Here is a 23,086-nt window from a genome sequence, read left to right as displayed (position 1 = left end):
GCGCTATGTGGCTGCTACATACAGCACACCGAACCTGTTTCTTTCAGTAACCCTCGTTAATGTGATGACGTAAGAAAGAGAATTGGAAAAGTCTACTGAAACTTGTGTATGTGATCAGTGCGCTAGCATAAGCTAGCATACAGCAAACTTCCGTGGAGAACGCTACGGAAAACCTTTGAAAATGGTGTGGTCCGTATCGGGTAAAATTGGACATAGAAAAGCAGTGTGACATGACAAAGAGTTTCAGCTTTCTATGTGAGGTCTCGTGAGCTCTAAATTGATTAAATGAAACATTCTGAAAGAGTGAGTTTGTTTAGAGAGTGAAAATATACAGGTAAAGTACTAGTAATTGTTCTTCGTTTCAAACCGACATCCACATTGCGAGCACTATTCGTGTGACAACGGAGATGTTACATGTTTAATTCTTTTGTTCACTTTTCTGCCTACACTACCGACAAAATGACACCATCACGAGCACAGAATTACATGTTTCACCAAAAATCTCTGCCCTGTCACTGGGTAAACGCGGTACTGAATATCCCTGTAGCATTTCTCCAGTAAACTTATGTATGAAGATAAGTACTCCAGCATGTTTGGTTCTGAACTGAATCACGGAGTAAAATAACTTCACTAGCGAACTGCGAATTATTGCTAGAAAATTACTAGAAATGATAGTTGAACTCAGAAGTAAATCAACATGCTGATTCCCGATCTATCTATATGAAGTCACACTTCGAGAGACGCAAATCTACGAAGAGAAACCTCCTGTGAATAGTCTGAAACACATATTGCAGTTGTTCGTCGAGTCTAACTGGCTACTAATCAGAAATCATCACCTAATAGATGTAGTTAATTTCTATACATGAGATCCACCAACGATATTTATCTTTTGTTATTGATTAGCAGAGAATGATATTCCGAAATTGGAAACTAGCAAAGCATATGTTGTAACTTGCACGTAAGAATCAGACCTTTATCGGCACTAATGTGCATAAAAATGGAAACAACAAGATGATATAAAATTAAAGAATCAGCGGTAATCTTATGAAGCCTGTCACATCTTTTAAATATCTAATTATGATACTACAAATTTGTCTGAAGTAGTAAGAACGTGTGAAATTAGTAATAGGGACGACGATCCAAAAAACTGGATTACCTGAGAAAATTCTAGAAAACTGTAGTGCATATGTTAACGAAACTTTGTAGGAGACTCTAATGTGACCTGTTATAGAATATTGTTTTAGTTTTTGGTGTCGACCAGAAGGAGGACAACAAAGGCATTCATAGACGTTCGTGAAGTGTGGTAACAGGTCGGCGTAGCGTTTAGCGAAGTGTAACAGAGAGACTTAGAGAACTTAAATAGGAATTTCTGGAAGAAATGAGACATTGTTGCCGTGAAAATATTTTGGATAAATGTAAAATTGAATATTTTAAGGTGTAATGTGCAAAAATCCTACTATATCCATTGCGTATCTCGTTCAAGGGCAGTAAGGCCAAGATAAAAGGGATTAGGGTGCGTACCAATCAGTACTATTATTTTTCTCCTCCCTCTTCACGGGAATATTGGAACAGGACACATTATGGCAAACGTTGGAGGGATTACTCTCCACCACACACTATACGAAAGCTTGTGGAGTAGCAATCGCGAATCTCCTCTGCCTCTTGTTGTCTTGCTCTTTGGGTGTGAAAACTTGATTGTGAACGTTTCGTTGCCTGGCTAACATTTTCTTAAATTTATTTAAAGGGAGAAAATACGCTAAAGATGTGCAAAATGACTGGTTGGAGACCACATATCATTTAGTTTATGCATGTTATTATCACTTCAATCGACATACTAGAAACAGAAAGCGAAACACTAGTGATGGGGACATTAACAACTATCAAGCAAATTGATCTCCATTTGGAATATAAAACGGCACAAAAGGATGGGAAAGTAAATTTACCTAGCTCACAGTGCGGGGGAACGGCAGGGAGGTACTTTCGAATACTGATGGTGCCATCCGCTTAAAATACCCGAGCGCTATTTCGTCAGCGTTTTGTTTGTGATGTTTCACTATGGCGTGGCTGGTAAGCAGTATCGTCGGGCAGCTGACATGACTGGCTTTGTTTTCAAGTATTAAAGAAAGATGTAGAAGGGGGGCATTTATTGTCTTATGAAACCCTGCAGCTAAAGCTAGAACTAGCAGTTTCGACATAGGAGCCATAAGACGTTGCAGAACAGAGGAGGTTTAACAAACCAAGTAACAGCGGTTGCTTCATTGTTTCATAAACTTTCAAATGTTATTACTAGGAGTTGATAACCAAGTTGTGCCCCACTACTGTCTCCCTCACGTCTTCTTCGTTTCTTCTTAGCTGCTTTCTTCCTCGTTTTTAGGGCAAAAGTAGCAATATAAAGGAAATTAGTTGAACAATAACAAAGCTCACCGAGTAACGCTACAGAGAAATGGTGACACTAGGATAAATTAAAAGCCTAAGAACAGGAGACACATGGAAGGTGTCTGCAAAACTGATCTAGCTCTGCTACCTTGTAACTATGTGAAACCTTTATTAAGGTAAAAAGTTGATGGCATAGGAGCGAAATAACTTTTATTGCAAAACCGGAATGACGTACAAATGACTGCCATAGGATTCGGGAAGAGCTCAGTTTACTAACAGCGACACACAAAAGCAGAAGAATGCAGATGAACACTGGAACAACGTATAATGAGGATGGAAGACAGTCCCTGCCAGTGGTGGATAAATTATGTAATCGGGGAAGGTACCATCTACGGAACTGAGAAAGATACATGTGAAGGGGAGTAAGAAATATGACAATTAAAACGATTATCAGCATGGAGGTTAGTTTGAACACACCCAGTACGTTACCCAGCCACCGTCCTACTGGAGTATCCGCTTGCTTTCCTCTATCTCGTTCACAGGTCTACCCTGCCAGTTAGAGGTAGAACGAACGGAAGTTAGTTCGAATCCGGGTGAACATGGAATGCTTCACAGTGAAACTGTCGTCTAGTATTAAGGTCTTCCTGCAAGACAACGCGTGCCCACACACTGCTGCCTACATCAAGGAAAAACAGAACTTGCGTTAGAACAATTTCGATCATCCACCCGCTTCACACCAGTAACTATTACGTCGTTCTTGCAATTGAAACAATGGCTTGGCGGACGACTGTTTAAAACAAACTCAAGATCACGGTTGTCAGTTGGTTCAGTTTCCAAGCAGCGGAAATCTATGCACCTTGAAACTAAACAAACATTACGAGAAGTGGTTAGAAGTAAACGGCGAATACAGGGAAAAGTAAAGTAAGGTTCTAAAAAACTGACACTGCCAATTAAAGCTTTTTCTAACGATTTTGTTTTTTTAAATGACCGAATGGTTCCTACTTTCAGAATGCGCCCCGCTCTATGATGCCTAGTCATTCCTCTAACGAACGACTTTAATCGTAGAGTATCCTATTGGGAACAGAATCTTCTGTTCCGTTACATTTTACTGGTTACCGTTGTACATCTTCTACAGATTGAATATGAGTAGTTCAAACCATACGGTACAATATTCTAGTATCTCACGTAAACTGTATACCATATCGAGAGTTTGTTCAAAGCATGATCACATGTACCCATTTCTTTTCAAAGAGGGAATTCGCTGATTGCCACAGCGTAATGGTAGATTTTATTTTTTTGTCGTAATTGTGTTACTACAATTATGTCCGCTAGGTTTCTCAAGAAACAACTCTATGTTACCAGTGTACTATTTCCTATAATTCAGGCTCGTATAACTCTGAACCTCACTTCTCGAAAAGACATGAGGATCGCATTGTACTAGACCAGCATTTGTTATATATAAGCAATACCTGATTTGTAAAAAAAGAGGTTCCGGTACTGTTACCTTTCAGGAGGTGTTTTTTTTTTTTTTTTTTGGGGGGGGGGGGGAATTTAGCCGTCCTAAAATGTTAATTCAATGTTTATTTGTCGTCAGAGGTACCGGCACGGAGTACAAAATCAAGTACTACATCTAAGCATATACGAGAGTCTTGCGGCACTTGAGAGGCGAGAATGCTGTCTTCTCTTCAGAAATTTTAGTTCTGTTTCGCCGAGTTAATCAAGTATTTGCGACAGTGCTACGAGAGAGCGAGCTGCATAGTTTACTCGAAGTGTTGTAAGCTTATTACCGTCATATTTAGAAAACAACCAAGTACTGGCTGATTTTTTATTTTTTATTTATTTTTTACCAGAATACCTTCCATGGAAACCGATCACTCCAAAGATGCGTTTCGCACTTAGTTTGAGGGGTATAAGGTTTGAAAAAAGGCGATTTGTTCGCAGTTTTGCCAATATTTTATGCGTAATAACGGGTATAAAATATCGGGGGCCAAAGGTTATTAACAACTTGTACAAAAAAGAGACCCCAGTTCCTAGAGTTGGAGGACGTGAAAGGGGAACATTGGTTTGGAAGGAAGTGAGACAGGGTTGAAGCCTTTCTCCAGTGTTATTCAATAGGTACAGCAAACAGTGAAGGAAACCAAGGAGAAATTTGGAAAGGGAAATAAAGTTCACAATGAAGAAATAAAAATTTTGAAGTTTGATGATAACATTGTTATTTTGTAAGAGGCAACAAAGAACGAAATGGATAATATCTTGAAAAGAGTAAGTAAGATGAGCATCAACAAGAGCAAAACAAAGATAATGGAATGTAAGCGAATTAAATAAGGAAATGTTGAGGAGATTAAGTTAGGAAATGAGACACTAATGTGGGAGATAAATTATGTTATTCAGGCAGCAAAAGGACTGATTATCCCGGAAGTAGAGAGGACATAAAATGTATAATAGCTACAGCAAGAAAGCGTTTCGGAAAAAGACGAATAATATAAATTAAAAGATTAGGGAATGTTTCATGAGTGTATTTTCCTCGACTGTAGCTTATTACGGAAGTGAAGCATGAAACATAAGCAGTTGAGACAAGAAAAGAATAGAATATTTTGAAATGTGGCGCTGCGTAAGATGCTGAAGATCAGGTGGATAGGTACTGTGGAGGATTGTGTATAGTGCGAGGACGAGGTATTGAGCACAATTGAGGAGAAAAGAAATCTGTGGCACAACTCGATTAAAACGAGCAACTGGTTGATAGGATAAATGCTTAGACATTAAGGAATCATGATATTGTTGACAAAGGGAAGCGTGGGAGATAAAAATTGCAGAGAGAGACTAAGGGATGAATACTGTAAGTAGGATAAAATACATATACGTTTGCAATCGCTATTGAGAATGAAGAGGCTTACCCAGATTAGATTAATGTGGAGAAATCTATCAAACACGTCTTCTGACTGAGGAGCAAAACGACGATATGTATGTCTCCTTAAAAAATATTATAGGAAATCAGGAATTCATGTATTGTGTAGCATCTCCTTTTTCCTCACATTCGACTACATATAATTACAAGAACATTGCGAACATTTTAGATACCAAGGTAATGAATGTTTTCGAACGTGATAATATTGTAAGAGTAAGCACATGTACGCAAAAAGAGTTTGTAAAGTGCCACCGCAGAGTGACATAATTGCCGCGACATAAATGTTAGAATCCCGAAGAAGTTTGTTTAGTGAGCTATATAGGAAGCTGTTATAATGCTTTTTTTTAATGATTTGTTTGCATTGTTTGCTTTGCTTGTTTTGCTGCCTTGCTGTGCGAATTGTTATACAGGTTACAGCTCTGATTGTTAGTAACAGCAGATGCTTACGTTGCTGATGCTATGATATTGGCAAGCCTATTCTTACAGTTTTTTATTGTATATTAATGATGGACTAGCCGATGGACAAGAATTATCAGAGTTGTGTAAGTTGTGTTCAGTAAAAGCATATGTTTAAGTGTTTTACATAGTTTAATTTCAGTAGGAAACAGAAAGAATCTTCCTAGGGATCGACAGCATTTGGCTTTGATAAAAAAACAGACAGAAACCGTAACTGAAAGACAATCAGTGATTTATTAGTAGTAATACATTGGTGTGACCGAAGTCATGGAATACCGATATGCAGGTTTACCGATGGCGGTAGCATCGCGTACACAAGATATAAAAGGACAGTGCATAGCCGGATGTTATTTGTACTCAAGTGATTCATGTGTAAAGGTTTCCGACGTGATTATGACCGCAAGACGAGAATTAACAGCCTTTGAAAGCGGAATGGTAATTGCAGGTAGACGTATGAGACGTTCTCTTTTGGAAATTGTTAGGGAATTCAATATTCCGAAATCCACAGTGTCAAGAGTGTGCCGAGAATACAGAATGTCCGGCAATGACTTTCACCACGGACGACGCAGTAATCGATGATCTTCACTTAACGACAGAGAGCGGCAGCGTTTGCGTAGAGTATTCAGTGTTAATATACAAGCAACACTGCGTTAAAGAACGCAGAAATCAATGCGAGACGGAACGATGAAAGTATCCCTTATGAGAGCGCGGCTAAATTTGGTGTTAATGGACTCTAGCAGCAGACGACCGACGCCAGTGCCTTTGCAAATAGCACAACATCGCCTGCAGCTCCTCTCCTGGGATGGTGACCACATCTGTTGGATCCCAGATGACTGTCAAATCGTGGCCTGGTCAAGTGAATCCCGATTTCAGTTGGTAAGTGTTGATGGTAGGGTTAGAGAGTGGCGCAGAACCCACGAAGCAATGGAGCCAAGTTGTCTACAACGTACTGTGCAAGCTGGTGCTGGCTCCATAATGATATGGGTGGAGGCCGGCCGCTGTGGCCGAGCGGTTCCAGGCGCTTCAGTCCGGAACCGCGCTGCTGCTACAGTCGCAGGTTCGAATCCTGCTTCGGGTATGGATGTATGTGATGTCCTTAGGATAGTTAGGTTTAAGTAGTTCTAAGTCTATGTGACTGATGACGTCAGATATTAAGTCCCATAGTGCTTAGAGCCATTTGTGGGCGCAGTTTAGAGGTAATGGATTGGGTCCTACATGGAGGTCATTTTCAGCCATTAATAGACTTCATGTTCCCAAACAACGAAGGAATATTTATGAATAACAATGCGATATGGCAGAACATTGTGGACAATTGGAGCGAATGGTCTAGCCACCCAGATCGCCCGATATGAATCCCATCGAACATTTGTGGGACATAATTGAGAGGTTGGTTCGTGCGCAAAATCCTGCACTGGCAACACTTCCGCAATTGTTGACGGCTACAAAAACAGCATGGCTCAGTGTTCCTGTAGAGGACTTCTAGCGACTTATTGAGTCTACGCCACGTCGAGTTGCCGCTGTACGCAGTGCGGAAGGAGGTCCTACAGGATATTAGGAGGTATCCTATGACTTTTCTCGCCTCAGTGTAATGTTTTATTTTTTCAAAGTAATTACGAGTGCTAAATTGATTGTATTATTGTTTATCTGAAGACTTATTTTTCAAAGTGAGATCGCGCACTAATCAGTGATAATATTTAGGCCTTCAAAGTAAACTCTGTTAAAAAATTTAGCACTCGGGAATCATACTACTGTTTAGACATTACGAACAGTTAGTGCCAAACGATGAGAACTGAGACAAAAGAACTCTCTTTCTCGTGTTAGTTTGTCCGTTTTCCAGGGCTACAGTCAGATAAAGGCTTGTTATATTACGAATGGATTGTTATTAAGTTTTTAAAATATTACTGTTACTATAAGTTTCTTTCTCTTTTAGTACTTCATGGAAATGGCGAACAAATATTTAATCTTTTAAAGCAAATGAAGCAGTGTACCTCATTGCTACGTCACTTCGAGAAAATATTTGCAGACTAGGGTTGGTGCCATACTGCAATACAACTGATGTCCGATGACGAAATCGTGCGGGAAAGCGCTGTGGTTAGCACACTGTATTCGCATTCGGGAGTACAACTATTTAAATCCACGATCGGTCATCGTAATTTAGGTTTTCCGTGATTCCACTAAATCGCGATAAATACCGGGATAGTTCCTTGGAAAACGCACAGCGTATTTCCTTCTCCATCCTTCCGTAAGCCGAGCTTGGGGCCGGCCGCTGTGGCCGAGCGGGTCTAGGCGTTTCAGTCCGGAACCGCGCTGTTGCTACGGTCGCAGGTTCGAATCCTGCCTCGGGCATGGATTTGTGTGATGTCCTTAGGTTAGTTCGGTTTAAGTAGCTCTACGTCTAGAGGACTGATGACCTCAGATGTTAAGCCCCATAGTGCTTAGAGCCATTTTTCGAGCTTGTGCTCCGTCTCTCAAGACCTCGTTGTCAACTATGAGGTACTACGAGGGTCACTCCAAAAGAAATGCACACTATTTTTGTAAAAATACAGTTTTCATTCTGAATGTGTGAAAGTTTTACAGTGTGTAGATACATCCTTCCCGCTTGTTTTCAAACTTAGTTCAACCTGTTCCCGTGAGTGGAGCCGTCACATCATGTCTTGAAGATGGCTGCTACACTTTACGTTCGTCAGAAGCAACGTGCTGTCATAAAATTCCTGTGCTGTGAAAACGAGACAGTGGGGAACATCCACAAGAGGTTGAAAAATGTGTATGGAGATGCTGCTGTCGATCGCAGTACAGTTAGTCGGTGGGCAAGCAGGTTACGTGATGAAAGCGGGCTCGGCTATATTGAGGATTGTCCTCGCAGCGGCAGGCCTCGTACTGCACACACTCCAGACAATGTGCAGAGAGTTAACGAATTGGTGACTGCTGACAGACGCATCACAGTGAACGTATTGTCACGCTACGTTGGGATAGGGGAAGGAAGTGTTTGCATAATACTGAAAGTGTTGGCGTTAAATAAAGGTTTGCGCCAGGTGGGTTCCCAAGATGTTGACAGTAGCTCACAAAGAAACAAGAAAAACGGTATGCAGCGAACTTTTGGAACAGTACGAGAATGGTGGAGATGAATTTCTTGGAAGAATTGTGACAAGTGATGAAACATGGCTCCATCATTTTTCACCAGAGACGAAGAGGCAATCAATGGAGTGGAATCATGCAAATTCACCCAAGAAAAAAAAATTCAATACCACACCTTCTGCTGGAAAAGTTATGGCTACGGTGTTTTTCGATTCCGAAGGACTCTTGCTTGTGGACATCATGCCAAGTGGAACCACCATAAATTCTGATGCATATGTGACGACGCTGAAGAAACTTCAAGGTCGACTGACTCGTGTTCGACCACATCGGCAAAAGCAGGATGTTTTGTTGTTGCACGACAATGCACGACCACATGTCAATCAAAAACATAAAAACCGTGGAAGCGATCACAAAACTCGGATGGACAACATTGAAACACCCGCCTTACAGTCCAGATCATGTGACTATCATCTCTTTGGGAAACTGAAAGCTAGGTTTGAAGATGATGACTCCTTTGTGCACGCTGCCAAACAGTGGCTCCAACAGCTTGGTCCAGAATTTTACCGTGCGGGTATACAGGCGCTGGTCCCAAGATGGCGTAAGGCAGTTGAGAGGGATGGAAATTATGTGGAGAAATGAAAATATTGTTCCTAAAGGATGTATCTACACACTGTAAATCTTTCAATCATGTAGAATAAAAGATGGATTATAAAAAAAAATAGTGTGCATTTCTTTTGGAGTGACCCTCGTACCATAGAGGCTTACTGAAAAACGAAAAATTTTAACACTGGTGCTCTGGCTAATTGATATTTTGGTTTTTTACTTGGTTATTAGTAAAAAATTAGAAACGCCTGTTATAACAGAGTCCCTACAAACCCCAGAAAATACCAGTTAATCAAAACTAAAATACCGGTATCGGCTTTAGACAGTAGGTTTCTCCCATCCCTACCCTGAGAGGAGGACGCTGTGGCTTCTGCAACATCCCGAGTGCAAGTTCGCCCGGTTAGTGGCGAGTCTCTCGGGGTAGCGCTGAAGAGTAGGTGCGCGACAGAGTCCGCTCGCGCTCTGTAGTGGGGAAGTGGCTCGTGGCGCGTGGGCCGCCAAACGCTCCCGCCCCCGCTTGTATATCTTTCGGCGGCGGCGTAGCGTTTCACAGCGGCCCGAGCCGCCGCCACCGCCGCTGCCGGCCTGCTCCCCTCGCCAACCAACGCGTTTAATTTCCCCGCCGCTGGGGTTGAAGACATATTTGTGGAACAGTAAAAAACAAGAGGGTGGCTCAAAAACTTAAAAAAGGAAATAGTGGAGAACAAACGCTCATCGGAGACAGAGATGAAGGTGGAGGTAATGGCACCGTAGGAGGAGAGACAGAGAGAGAGACAGAGAGGGAGGGAGGGAGGGAGGGAGGGTCGAGGGGTGAAGGGGTGAGGGAGCACACATGTGTTATCCTAAGGGAATCCATAGCCCTCGTTGAAATGCCCTATACGACTACTAATCTATTAGTCTCTTTGACGCAGTAAATGAGGAACGAGAAATCTAAACAAGAACGATCTGTTTTTATAATTCGATACTTGGACGTGTGTCTGTGAGAAATATAGCCGCACGGGATTAGTCGAGCGGTCTAGGGCACTGCAGTCATGGACTGTGCGGCTGGTCCCGGCGGAGTCCTCCCTCGGGCATGTGTGTTTGTTTGTCCTCAGGATAATTTAGGTTAAGTAGTGTGTAAGCTTAGGGACAGTCCCATAAGATTTCACACACATTTGAACATTTTTTTGAGGAGTGTAGGAGAAGGTTGCTATCGATCGGGTGGCTCCACCTGTGGGCCTGGCTCGATTTCTCTGTGGATAGTGACAATAGGCGCGTAGTAGCGATCATTAAGTGTAAACAGACATGGCAAAGATTTGCCATTTCAGTGGTGTGTTGTTCCACGAAGACACAAGGAAAAAGTGCAGAAACGTAGAATTATACACTATGTTTTTCTAATTGACTAGTATTAGTGAGTGAAACGTCGGAATGATATGGTTCAAAAATGTTCAAATTTGTGTGAAATCTTATGGGACTTAACTGCCAAGGTCACCAGTCCGTAAGGTTACACACTACGTAACCTAAATTATCTTAAGGACAAACACACACACACACATGCCCGAGGGAGGACTAAAACCTCCGCCGGGACCAGCCGCACAGTGCATGACTGCATCGCCTCAGACCGCTCGGCTAATCCCGCGCGGCGGAATGATACGGTAATAGTGGTTAAATGTCTGAAGCCATCATTGGGGAGTACGAATAATTCACGCCATTTTGCGATATTCACAATGTGAAGTTATGTGCTTTGGACGGCGATTAGTTGTTGTTAAGCGACATAGTGCGAGATGACTTGAACACGCCATCTCGAATTCGGTCTAATCCCGGGCCTAAGGAGGCCACTATGAACCAAATTTAAGTAATGATTCTCATTATATGCTTCCTAATAACTTGTGGCTTGACGATCAGTCAAATGGCTTTTTTTTACCGTCTAAGGAGACGTTTCTACATTTACTATCCTAGGTTTCGAATACATGCTATTATTTTAAGATGCCAATAAAAAAAAACTCCTAAAAATAAGAAATATGAAATGAAGAGGCTGAATAATCAGCGAACCAGTTGCAAATAAAGGTTCATTAGCCCTTGACCTAGGTTTTGATATTTGTAAAAATATCTTCTTCAGAAGTAGTGGGCTTTCTGAAGAAGGTACTTTTGCAAATATTGAAACCTAGGTCAAGTCCTAATAAAACTTTATTTGCAACTTGTTGGCTAATTTTTCAACCTCTTAAGATTTACACAGTTGCTGTTTCGCAACCGCGTTTAAGCTTTTGAAATGTGAAATGTATTGGCACTTGTTTAGACGTGTGTAGCATTTATGGCTATTACAGTATAACCGATTCACGGAAACTGCCTGGCCCAATGAAGGAAACCAGTTTCCTTGATTGGGCAGATGATACATGTTTCTTATTTTTAAAATATTTAATTAACAGCGAATATTTATGACTTCTGTGCCCACTACAATGGATTCCAAAAGATACACTAAAAATAAAATATCGGAGGATTTTATTACACATTTTCTTGAGATGGCTCATCGATAACGACCCTCTCCTGCTTGTGAGGAGTGTGTCATCTTTCCTGTTTTTATACCAACTTTTTACATTCCATAATTTCCCGAAATGCTCCCTTCCGAAAGACCACCCCAGCCTTCTACAAACTGAAATAAAGCTTCCTTTCTAATGTCACCAGCCTCGAAAAATTATTGAACCATAACAAAAGAACATTTGCTTCGTACCTGTTCTTTGGTCCCCAGAGGGCCCTCTGTACATTTGCAACTACATCTACATTTGTACTCTGCCGGACACCTTACAGTGTGTGGCAGAAGGTGCTTTCGCATCACTGTCACTTCCCCAATTTCCTGTTCCAGTCGCGAATGGTTCGCGGGAAGAACGATTGCTGATAAGTACCCTAGTGAGCTCGAATCTCTCTAAAGTTATCTTCATTGTCTCTTCGAGAGATGTACGTAGAGTGAAGAAATATACTGGTAGACTCTTCTGCGAATGTACCCTCTTGGTACTGTGAAATAGTTAAGCACACAGTGATGTAGAACGCCTCTCTTGCAGTGCCTGCCAATGGAGTTGGCAGAGCATCTCTGTGCGCTTTCGCACTTACTACATGAAGCTGTAAAGAAACGGGCTGCTCTTTTTTGTATCTACTCTGTTTCCTTTGTCCTACCTGACGCAGATCCGAGACTGACAAGCAATATTTAAGTACTGGTCAAACGAGGGTTTTGGGAGGTACCTTCTTAGTGGACGGATTCAATGAATTTGCCTCGTATCTGCTTTACCTGCGATTGGTTTAATGTGGCCGTTCCACTTTAAATAGCTGCGTATGCATTTTATGGATGTGACTGCTCCCAGTGAGTGTTTTTCAATGGTGTGATCATAAAATAATGGCCTTTGCTGCCTATTTATGTTTCATTCTTGTATGAAGGTGGGGCTCTGTGGCAAGAGCCAGATTCTATTGAAGAGCTGTATATTGCCCATTGACACATGATTTTCTCGTACGCCGAGGGGACCTAACACTGTTTCGAAGATGCGAAACACGGGTGTCAATACAGTATATTCTTAGGCCAACTGAGAGCGTCTCATTTGACGACCTGAGGGCAGATTGTGTTTCCCACAGGACCTGCTCTCTATTTTAAATGACAATGAGGTGAGTGTCGTGCATGTGTTAAGGTAGTGTGTACTGTCAGGGCTCCTTCCCAGAATACTGGGTCTGAGATTTTAGGGTGTTGCAAGGGGTTGCCTCACCCATTAGTTTTAAGCACTCATCCATTAAATGTATCTGTCCTGGCGTTTCGAAACTGATTTTACGTACAGTTATTCTCCTGTATTTTTATCTAGGTTTCACGGATTCTTAAGGTTGAATAACAAGTACACTATTCTTGTTCAAGTAGAACAAAAACAGTGTACGTATTATTCAGCCTTAAATATGGAATTGTTCAACCAGGAACTAACGGAAGAATCCATGCCGCGCGGGATTAGCCGAGCGGTTTACGGCGCTGCAGTCATGGACTGTGCGGCTGGTCCCGGCGGAGGTTAGAGTCCTCCCTCGGGCGTGGGTGTGTGTGTGTTTGTCCTTAGGATAATTTAGATTAAGTAGTGTGTACTCTTAGGGACTGATGACCTCAGCAGTTAAGTCCCATAAGATTTTGAAGAACCCATAAATAAGATTTCATAGATTCTTTTTTATGACTCTCCGGTTTCATTGTTGTATTTTAAGTTCTTGTTTGTTGTGCTGCATGTGTTAAAACAGCATGATTTGAGAATTTGTTGTTTTAATATATTTTAATTACTCCTTTTCTATTTGTTTCATGCAAGTACGCGGTATATCGCCATAAAACGCTGTAAATCGGTAGTACTAGGTTTCGATCTCCTGTCATAACCAAAATTATTTCTGCCACTTAAAGCCTCTTTCAGCGCCGGTAGTGGTTAGTTAACGGGGAAAACGCCAATGAGCACCATCCTTCGGCATCCGTACACGTTCTGCTATAAGTAACTGAGCTAACGGGTCGGAGCAACGTATTCCATTAGAATCATACGGATTGAAACACCGCTGTTTCAGAATGGCTGTTGTTTTCAGTACATGCCGCCCGCGCTAGAAGTTACGTGACTGATTTTTATCCTAGCGCATAAGCCACATCAGCACCGTAACTACGGTGGCAGTTTCACCTAAAGACTACAAACAACAGATCTGCTTTCGACCTATCAATTGCAAGGGGGCGGTGTTAAGTAGTGGACTTTCGGCCGTAGTGTGTCAACGTTGTAACACAAATCGTGGTGGAGCAACGAACTGAACATCTCTAAATCATGAGTCCAAGGCATTCTCAGGAATGTTTTGAAGCGGAGAAAAGTATGTGCAAAATTTGTCTCGCACACCTTGACTCCCGAAAAACGAACAGCGGCACGTGGGCGCCTCCTGTGGCTTGTCTGGAATGAAAAGCGTGGGCAATTGTTTTCTGGAAAAAGTCAACACGACTGAAGAGACTTGGTGTCATTAATTCGAACCAACCATAAAACGACGATGTGCAGAATGGCTCTCTGATGGTTCGCCAAGACCGAAGAAGGCAGTAATGAGACACGAGTGTTAAACAGCCTCCCAATGAAGTAGTCTACTTTTCTAACAATTTCATGTGGCTCTATGAACTTCCCATGCGCTGTACTCAAGTGGGGCGGCGTGGGGGGAGACAATGTACAACATCTGAAGCACGGAAAACCAACATATTAAATTTTGTTATCATTTATTAATCCATTCGCGGAAATTTTTGGACCGACGGGTTACAGACTATCATTATTTCGCGTCACACTTCTTTTGGCACCGGTGATATGTTTTTTTTACAGAGCAATATCTACAGATTCCTCCTAAAATAGTGATCAATGTCTTTTCGTGGACTTTTCAACAAACATAATTATGACGAAAGTTTTGTTCTACACAGCTAATGATGTTATATTTTGCTGTTATATTGCATTTCTCAGTAGGCTATGAAAAAAAAAATTAATGCAACCGTTCTGTAGGTCCGGAAATAAATCTCTGAGCAAAAATGCGTTAAACTGAATCGTTTCTGTCGTTCTTGTCGCCAATGACATGAAAGTGCCTGTGTGTGATTACTAAGAAAAAATGACATTATTGGATGGTAATTAATAAGCTAATGACTTTTAGGTGGAAATGATTATGAAAGATCGCGTGACACTGTAATGTCATGATAATTTAAATTATTTGCTAGGGACGTGGGTACATGAATTTCGTCGATCTCAACACAAGCTTTATTCACACTGACAGATGTACCACTTGACTTCATTCAGCTACTCTGAGAAGCAAAATACAATTGATCAAGTATCCCTTTCTCCTCACGACGTGCATATTCCATGAGAGACAATTATTATTCAGGATTGTGTATAACAACCTACTCAAGAATAAAATAAATATCCTAATTTTAAACGAATGTTAACTCCACATTTTTTTTCGGGTGTGGAAAAGCTTATATAGCTGAATTTGTCTTATTAAAATCTACTGTTCTGGCAGTGAAAGTCAGTTTCTATTGGGAAACGAAAGTTGATGTTCGTATTTCGGAGAATAAGCTGGTCATTATTTTATTACTTCTTATGTGAAAGTACGTCTAGATGAAAATACATGGCCAATAATATCATTTACGAGCCAAAATATATTTCCGATAAAAGAATTAATGCAGAGTATTTCACGACGTGGTTAATGATTCCAGCTGCTTTTACTCAACAAGATAGTAAAACATCCGCCTTTTGAACATGGCTTTTTCTTTTTTTTATGCGACACTTCTTCAGAAGCATTCTAAAGTGGAATAGAGCTTCTAAATGATGTAGTGACATGTTTTGCAAAAATAACAGTTTGTGTAATACCGTGGATTGTTGATTTTTTACGAAGTGGTTCATTGCAAAAACATTGGCAAATCTTTTTTGGCTTAATTCCGTACATCAGTAATAATAAAGGAGACATAGAATTCCATTTATAATATCATTTATGCTCAGATATCTCGGCAGACATAAAGGCTACGACGTAAAACTGCCTAAGATTCCACTTTCCATATTAAAATTTTGCTGAAAATCTTATTTCGTTGTCTTGGATCTATTAAAATTTGTTAGAGTGCACGTTAAAATACCAGCATGTGTGAGTACCATAATAATCATATACTTATCCTCATACTTTCTGCCTTCAGTTGTAATTGTTGGTGTAACAATTTCACCAACCAAATCTTATATTTAGAAAATGACATAATATTTATAGCAAATGAAAAAATGCAGGTGAATAGAACTTGAAGTGACAGAGCGGAGGTTATTGCGTTAAGTTTTTAAACTGCATTTCCCTTACATTTTAATTTTTGTTGACAAATTAAAAGAAATTTTTTCACGTCTATGAATCGATTTCAATTAAGTGTTCCCCTCTTCTTCCATGTATCCAATATATTCTGAACGGATTTTTTTGTACCTGCCGCAAAACAGACCAAGCAGCAGCTAAACGTTTATTTCTAAAATATGATTAACTCGATTAACAACAATAAAGTCTAATGGAGTGTGTTTAGTTCTGCCAGTTTTTAGTTGGAGAAAGTAATTTAGCCAGTGACTTCACTAGGACGTAGACGTTGTGTATAATAGTGTAAAAAGTACATTATTAATGCAAGTTTCTACCGGAATCCACAGAACAACAACACAAACGTACGGAAATTATTGTGATGAAAATATTTTCAATGAATTTGTGGTGTTTTGTCACAGTATATAAAATACAACGTATGGCCTAGATATAAACAGAAAGTAACAATGCCCAAAAGCAAAAAATATGTATTGTTGTATCTTGCTGTATCAGTAAGTTAATATCTGTTTCATTCGATGGAAATACCGGTATTATTGTTGTAACTGTTGATAATGAAGTTGTCCCGCAGTCGTTGATGCTAACAACCGATAGCCACCGCAAATGTTTCCTGCATAAACATTTGGTGAAGTTCTCTATGAATATGCAGTCATTTTAATAATTATAGGAACTAGAACATTTATGAGATGAAGAAGAAAAACATGAGTAGCAAAGTAAGGATACACTGGACGACATCAGAACTGGATGTCTGGCTATACTTGGAGATCTGTTATTACATTTATTATTTTATTTTATCCAGCAGACGAAGTGATCGACTATAGTATACTTTGGCTCCTGATACCTACACCGCAGTAATTTGTAAAGTATTTTTGAAGAAATGCATGGTAGCCTTGATTTCATAACTGGGTTTAGATATGGCTTAAAGGAACAATTTAACTCCTTCTCCAACTTATTATCCTGTAAACGAGTAGCACCAGATGACGAAGTTTATATGTCTGTTATTTCTTGTCCTTTCCCCACAATCGGTTTTAGCACCATTCCTGAAAACAGCTATAGGTAAATTCTAGTATACACTTATTGAGGACGACTTTTTTTTCCTATGAAGTGAAATGATGCGGTATTTCAGCGAATTTCGTCCTTGATTCTACGTTAAGTACTGTCGAGATCAGCTCGTAATTCGTTGAATAAATGGAGACGTAAAATTTAAGGAATTCAGTAGCTGATTAAGACAGTTTAAGGCTCGCAATTTGCTGCTGAATATCCACGAGTATTCCCGCAGCCTTTGCGAGCAGACACTGAGCACGAAGAAAATTCCATTGCGCACTCTTCATAAATCACAGTTCCAGCGCAGAACTTTGAAATAAACTAAATCCGATTTAAAAAAAAAAAAACACTGTGTGTTACGGCCTAGAGACTCGCGGTGTTATTGGTAAGAGGAAAAATGTTTAGGAACGCCTTAATGTGGAGAAACGATACCGGATAAACTGTTTACGTAGCCGCTCCCTCCGTTTCACCTCGACATTTCTTTACCAGATTTCTTGCAGCGTGCTTAAGCGCATTCCACATACACACTAAGCTGTGAGACGAAATTTTCAGTCAATGCGTACCGATTATTGAACCCTATTTCTACAATTTGGGGACTTCAGCAACATCTAATTCACTTTAAATCACAATTACTCTCGACTGAAAAAGTATCCAAGACAAACAATTTAGATAATTTGGTTTCACCTGCGAAAGACAAATCCGCTATAATAACTGAAAATAATTTTTCACCAAGTATTTAAGTAATTTTGCGCTTTTCACTGTAATAATAAGAGATTAACGATGCAAGTATGAATGCTCTGAAATAAGCGGAGCTTTTATTTTTGGCTTCTCGTGTTATACCACTATGCAACGCTTTGTAGGGTTCGTCCGCCTTCAAGATTGTATGAAATGCCTTCTAACATGTGTTGTAAATACCCAATGTGGCAAATATCATTTTACGCACGAATATTATGTGCACTGTAAACTGTTTGCAGCAATGTAATATATCCAATTTTCATTGAGAAAAGTAAGAATAGCTGAAAAACTTCTATTCTATATCTTTTCTCAACAAATGACGTGAACTACGAAACAGAAGTGAAAAAAAACTCTCGACAAATTTTCAGAAATAATAACGCAATACTTCACCAACAAGACAAAAATATTTCTATTTGTGTAACATTTCGGTTCTCCCACTAAAGTTGACACTAATATATTCCGTCATATAGACCTATGTGACAGGAAGTTAACAGATAACAATACATTTTGATTTCTTGGCAGAACATTTCTGACAACGATCAATGATTTACAGCCACCGCAGAAGTAAACTTTGTTAGCCAACGAAACACGTACCGGTGCCTAATTTCCGCCGAAATGTGAACTGTCTTTTTTCCTAAAATTGAAGACGATGGGGACAATCAGTCTAGAAAGTAAAAGTAAAAATTGTGACAATTATTTTTGAAATTTTTTTCTCATGATGAGTACTTCGAAAATAAATGTAATATGGCTCTGCAAGAAAAGGTTGTTCCATGTGACCTCAATCGAAATATGCTTCTAATACTTCATAGAGCACAGACGTGATTCCGAAATACTAGTGATTTGACGAGGAAAGCTGTTTGTCTTTATCTATAAACTTAAATCACGTTTGGGAAATGATAACGGATGCAGCTACGAAAGTTAATATTTTGGCCTAACTCGGCGACGCTAGAAAAGTGCAAACAGACGCAATCCGCTACAAACTACTACATTATGATACTTAATGTACGTGCCATGCATACTGTTTAGAATGAGTATCTTTTTCCTTCTTTTCCCATCACGGTCTTTAAAACCCGCATATAAACATAGTAAGAATATCTTAATGGGCCACAGTGCCCCGAGACAAAAAGATTCGTGGATTCAGCCACTATTAACAAAATGTATATTCTACTGCAGTCGATGTCAGATGCCTCATTGTTAAATCCTTAGTACTAAGAAAATTAAGAAACGATTGTATTTGTCACGGACAACGTTTAACTCGCACTTTGTTACATGAAATATCTGGTATGAGAAATAAGATTTGTACGTATGTTCTCTGTTCTGTATGGAAAACCGTGAATGATGAATTTTGATGGGTTTTGTTGTAAGAATCGGCAGACGTTTCTACTTTTTTTACTTTGTGGTTCGTCTGTATTGTGGGAAAAAGCGCTATACATGAAAAATCTGACGTCGATGTTATGCAAGGGCTGCCGAAAAACGTACATATGTTTTAAAGATGTTAACGAAATGTAAAGATTTCACAATTAAGTCAGGAATAGCCTATACACTACTGTCACTTTTTCCTTAACACAAGCTGTGAAGTATCTAAGGAATAGGGGAGTCATATGGTTTCCCGTAGTTACACAAGTTATTAATAACAGGAGGAGAGTATCCTATAGTTCGTGAGACTGTTTTTGCAACGGAACACTATACGTAATCAGATGTGTTTTATCTATATTTTGCAGCTGTGATCATTAGATCTTATATCAAAGTAATGTGGTGGTTGATGGTACTACGAGATAATGTGTTATTTTTCAATATTATTATGAAGTGAGCTACTGAAAATTAGAAACAGAATTCGTAACAGCTGCGATAGTTTGATATTCAACCGTATTAAGTCGTCGTTTGTGTACAGTATTTCGGTATTGGGGCTTATCGACATCTTCAGCTGTAACTTGAAGACGAGAACAACTGTTCATAGTAGAATAGCAAGGGCAGTGATTAGCTTAATATGGCTTAAAGCTGTGAGAGGAATATATTCTGCAGATTCGGTGTTATGTCCCTCGGTCGCAGATAGGTACATACCAAACCTTTATTCGCAGAGGGACGTACACAAATAGTTCAGAAAAGCATGAATGTAAACATAGAGAAAACATTCCCTTACATAAACGTTTCTGAAATATTACAGTACATGCAAAGCGTACCGTGAATAGCTCTGGTTCGTAGGTGCTATGTTACAAAATAGCTTCGTTGCCAAAATATAGTGAATAACCAACCTGACTTACGACCCATATATACGACGAGTTAGAAAATTTTCGGCGACGTCAGCACAAATATATCTTAAAATTCCAGACGGTACCAACAAGGCTACTTGCAGAAACGATATGGGCGACCATCAAGTTTACGAGGTTAAAAACTCGCAAAACATATTGTCATACGTATTTAGTACGCAAAGTGTTACATCACAGATACGGACATGACATTTCTAATTTGTAAAATTTACTCGTGACGCTCATAACAACTTGTCAAGAGCCTGAAACTTCTACGTATACTTCCGCGTTATCTTACAAAATACAAAATACAAAATATGTTAAAAAAGTCTTTTGCAGAAACCGTTCTTATCGATTGATTTACGCACGGAGGGATCTACGAATCGCTTTGATTCGTCGGGACTATGCTATAGAACAGATTCGTCGTTTATTCCATGAGGAATATAGGTTATTTAAGTTTTTTAGCATTTCAAATATTTACAAATGTGTCTTCATGGTCTACATTTGATACACAAAAAATATTGATACACCGCTTCAGTCATTTTTATACGCTTTTTTACTTACATTTTTATACCATTAAGCGTTTCTAAAACCGTGACATCATCATGCGGTGGATTAAGACACTTTTATGATGTTGAATTTTCTTATGACGATGCTACCTGCCAAATAGACAGGCAAATTCGACAATGTAAAGGTATCTTTATCGACCTCATGTTGATGGCATGACCATCGAAACGCATATTGCTGATAAAAGCAAAAATTACAGTGACTGAAGCAGTGTACGAACAATTTTTTTTGATGTTATGAATTCCTGGCATTGTCAGCTATATTGGACGCGTCTCAGAATCTAAACACGGTTTTTCTTCTTGTTACAGAAGTTTATTTACCCAGATCCCACAAAAATACACAATGATTAGTAGTTTCAGCGAAATTAAATCGCCATCTTCAGATCATTCGTACAGAAAAATTTTTACAGGGACGATCCATTTCGTCGACTGCTCACATTCATTGGACATGACTTACAGAGACAACATTCCATAATACCGTCCCTCGTCATACAATAAAATAACAGCTGTGTACAATGGTTACCACTAGAATACGTAAGACAGGTATAAAATATTTACACACTGTGTGCTTGTTGACATATGACAGGAAAAACTTTTTCTATACAATTGGTCTGAAGACGGCTATTTAATTTCGCTGAAGCTAGTAACCATTGTGTATTTTTGTGCGACCTTCTGTAATGAGAACAACCGTGATTTATTATTTTTTAAAGTAAACGTGGTAGCGTCACCAGAAGGATTTTGATGAGATTCACACTTGTCACTGGAAGGGCAACGCATTTCCTCCGTGCCATTTGTTACTGAGAAACTGAAAAGTGACGTGCACGTGTGTCAGGTAATGGAATGCAAGATGATCCGTCGTGCTCACCTGATACGGCCTCCCCGTTGAGCTCCTCGAAGGTCTTGCTCGTCATCTGGAAGAGCGCGTCCAGCGGAGACGTGTTGCTGCCCTGGGCGCCGCCCTTGCCGTGGTGCTGGCCCGCCGCCCCCTTGCCGCATCGCGCCGGGTGCCTGCCGCCGCCCCCGGAGCTCTGCGCCGCCCCCGGGTGTCTGGCCGCCGCCGCCGCCGCCCCCGACGCCGGGCTGGCGGCGAGGTCCGGGCTGGTGCAGCAGTCGCTGCTGGAGCGGCCGCTGCTGCACGTGGTCTCGCTGGCGTAGCAGAAGTCCGCCGACTTGGGACGGTGGTGGTGGGCGGCGGCGCTGGCGCGGTACCTGTCCACCGGCACGACGCCGCCCCCGGCCGCTGCCGCCGCTGCCGCCGCCGCCGCCACGGCCGCCGCCGCCGCCGCGGGGCCCAAGTCCCAGGGGCGCACGATGCGGGCGGTAGAGGCGGACGTCGGTTCGCCCGGAGGCGGCGCCGCCGACGTCGGGGGCGGTTGTTGCTGCTGCTGGCCGTTGGTACGCGGACAGTGGTTCAGGATGTCGAGGATGAAGAAGGACTTTACGCCGCCTCCGGAGGCTCGCGGCGGCGTCGCCGAGGCTGTCCGCTCGACTCCGCTCGGCAGCGGAGGCGGCGTCGGCCTGGCCGGCCTCTCCGCCGCCGCCTTGTCGATGTTCATCATCTTGAGCCTCTTGAGCGGCTTGAAGTAGTCGTCCTCCTCCTCGTCGCGCCGGACGACGTCGTCGTCCTCGTCGTCGTCGTCGGAGGCGGCGTCGCAGGTGGCGGTGCGGCAGGTGGAGGAGCCGGGCGACGAGACGGGGCTGCGCTGGCGCTGCTGCTGGCGGCGGACGGCCGCCGGCGAGGGCGACGGGCAGCCCACACTGATGTCGTCGTCGTCTTCGTCGGCGTCCGTGTCGTCGTCGCGGAGGCGCCGTCCCGGAGGCGGCTGCGGCGACGCCTCCAGCGGGCTGCCCGGCGCCGAGTCGGAGGCGGTCAGCGGGCTGCTGCACATCTGAGGCAGACTGCGCACCCTCAGGAAGCCCACCGCGTCCATCGGATACGTCTCCGAGTCTCCTCACCGCCTGCTCATCGGTGGACGTCTGCGCTGCTGTAGGTAGGATGTCTGCTCAAACGCGCAACACCTAGCAGGTTAAACTGACATCCATTCGTATATCACTGCTCAACAGACCTGTTGAAACTGAAATATCAACCTCTTCAAGTACGTTACAGGCGGTCCTGTCGGTGTGAAATGATACTGTCACTAGTATCACCCCCAGCCACTTCAGAATTATTATTTGGTCCCAATTGGATGCTCAGTTTCCAGAGTCAAAGCAACTCTATCCAAAGTACACCAGACTACTAACGATTACAAGTTGACCAACCCCAGAAG

The 23,086-nt window shown here is 41.5% G+C and overlaps 1 protein-coding gene across 1 annotated transcript in view; it reads right to left on the bottom strand.

Annotated features, from left to right (window-relative positions):
* The window catches only part of LOC126252234 (homeobox protein engrailed-1-like), a 504,649-nt gene extending 481,899 nt beyond the window's left edge, over positions 1 to 22,750 (bottom strand). Inside the window, exons 1-3 of the mRNA XM_049953106.1 lie at positions 22,469 to 22,750; positions 22,111 to 22,417; positions 21,685 to 22,068 (exon numbers count right to left, since the gene is read on the bottom strand). Of these exons, the coding sequence (XP_049809063.1) occupies positions 21,685 to 22,068; positions 22,111 to 22,417; positions 22,469 to 22,750 (973 nt within the window). The remainder of the gene's footprint in view (positions 1 to 21,684; positions 22,069 to 22,110; positions 22,418 to 22,468) is intronic.
* Positions 22,751 to 23,086: the final 336 nt, after the last annotated feature.

Source organism: Schistocerca nitens, chromosome 4 (genome assembly GCF_023898315.1).
Source record: "Schistocerca nitens isolate TAMUIC-IGC-003100 chromosome 4, iqSchNite1.1, whole genome shotgun sequence".
Lineage (NCBI taxonomy): Eukaryota > Metazoa > Arthropoda > Insecta > Orthoptera > Acrididae > Schistocerca > Schistocerca nitens.
This window is presented reverse-complemented; position numbering and strand designations above follow the sequence as displayed.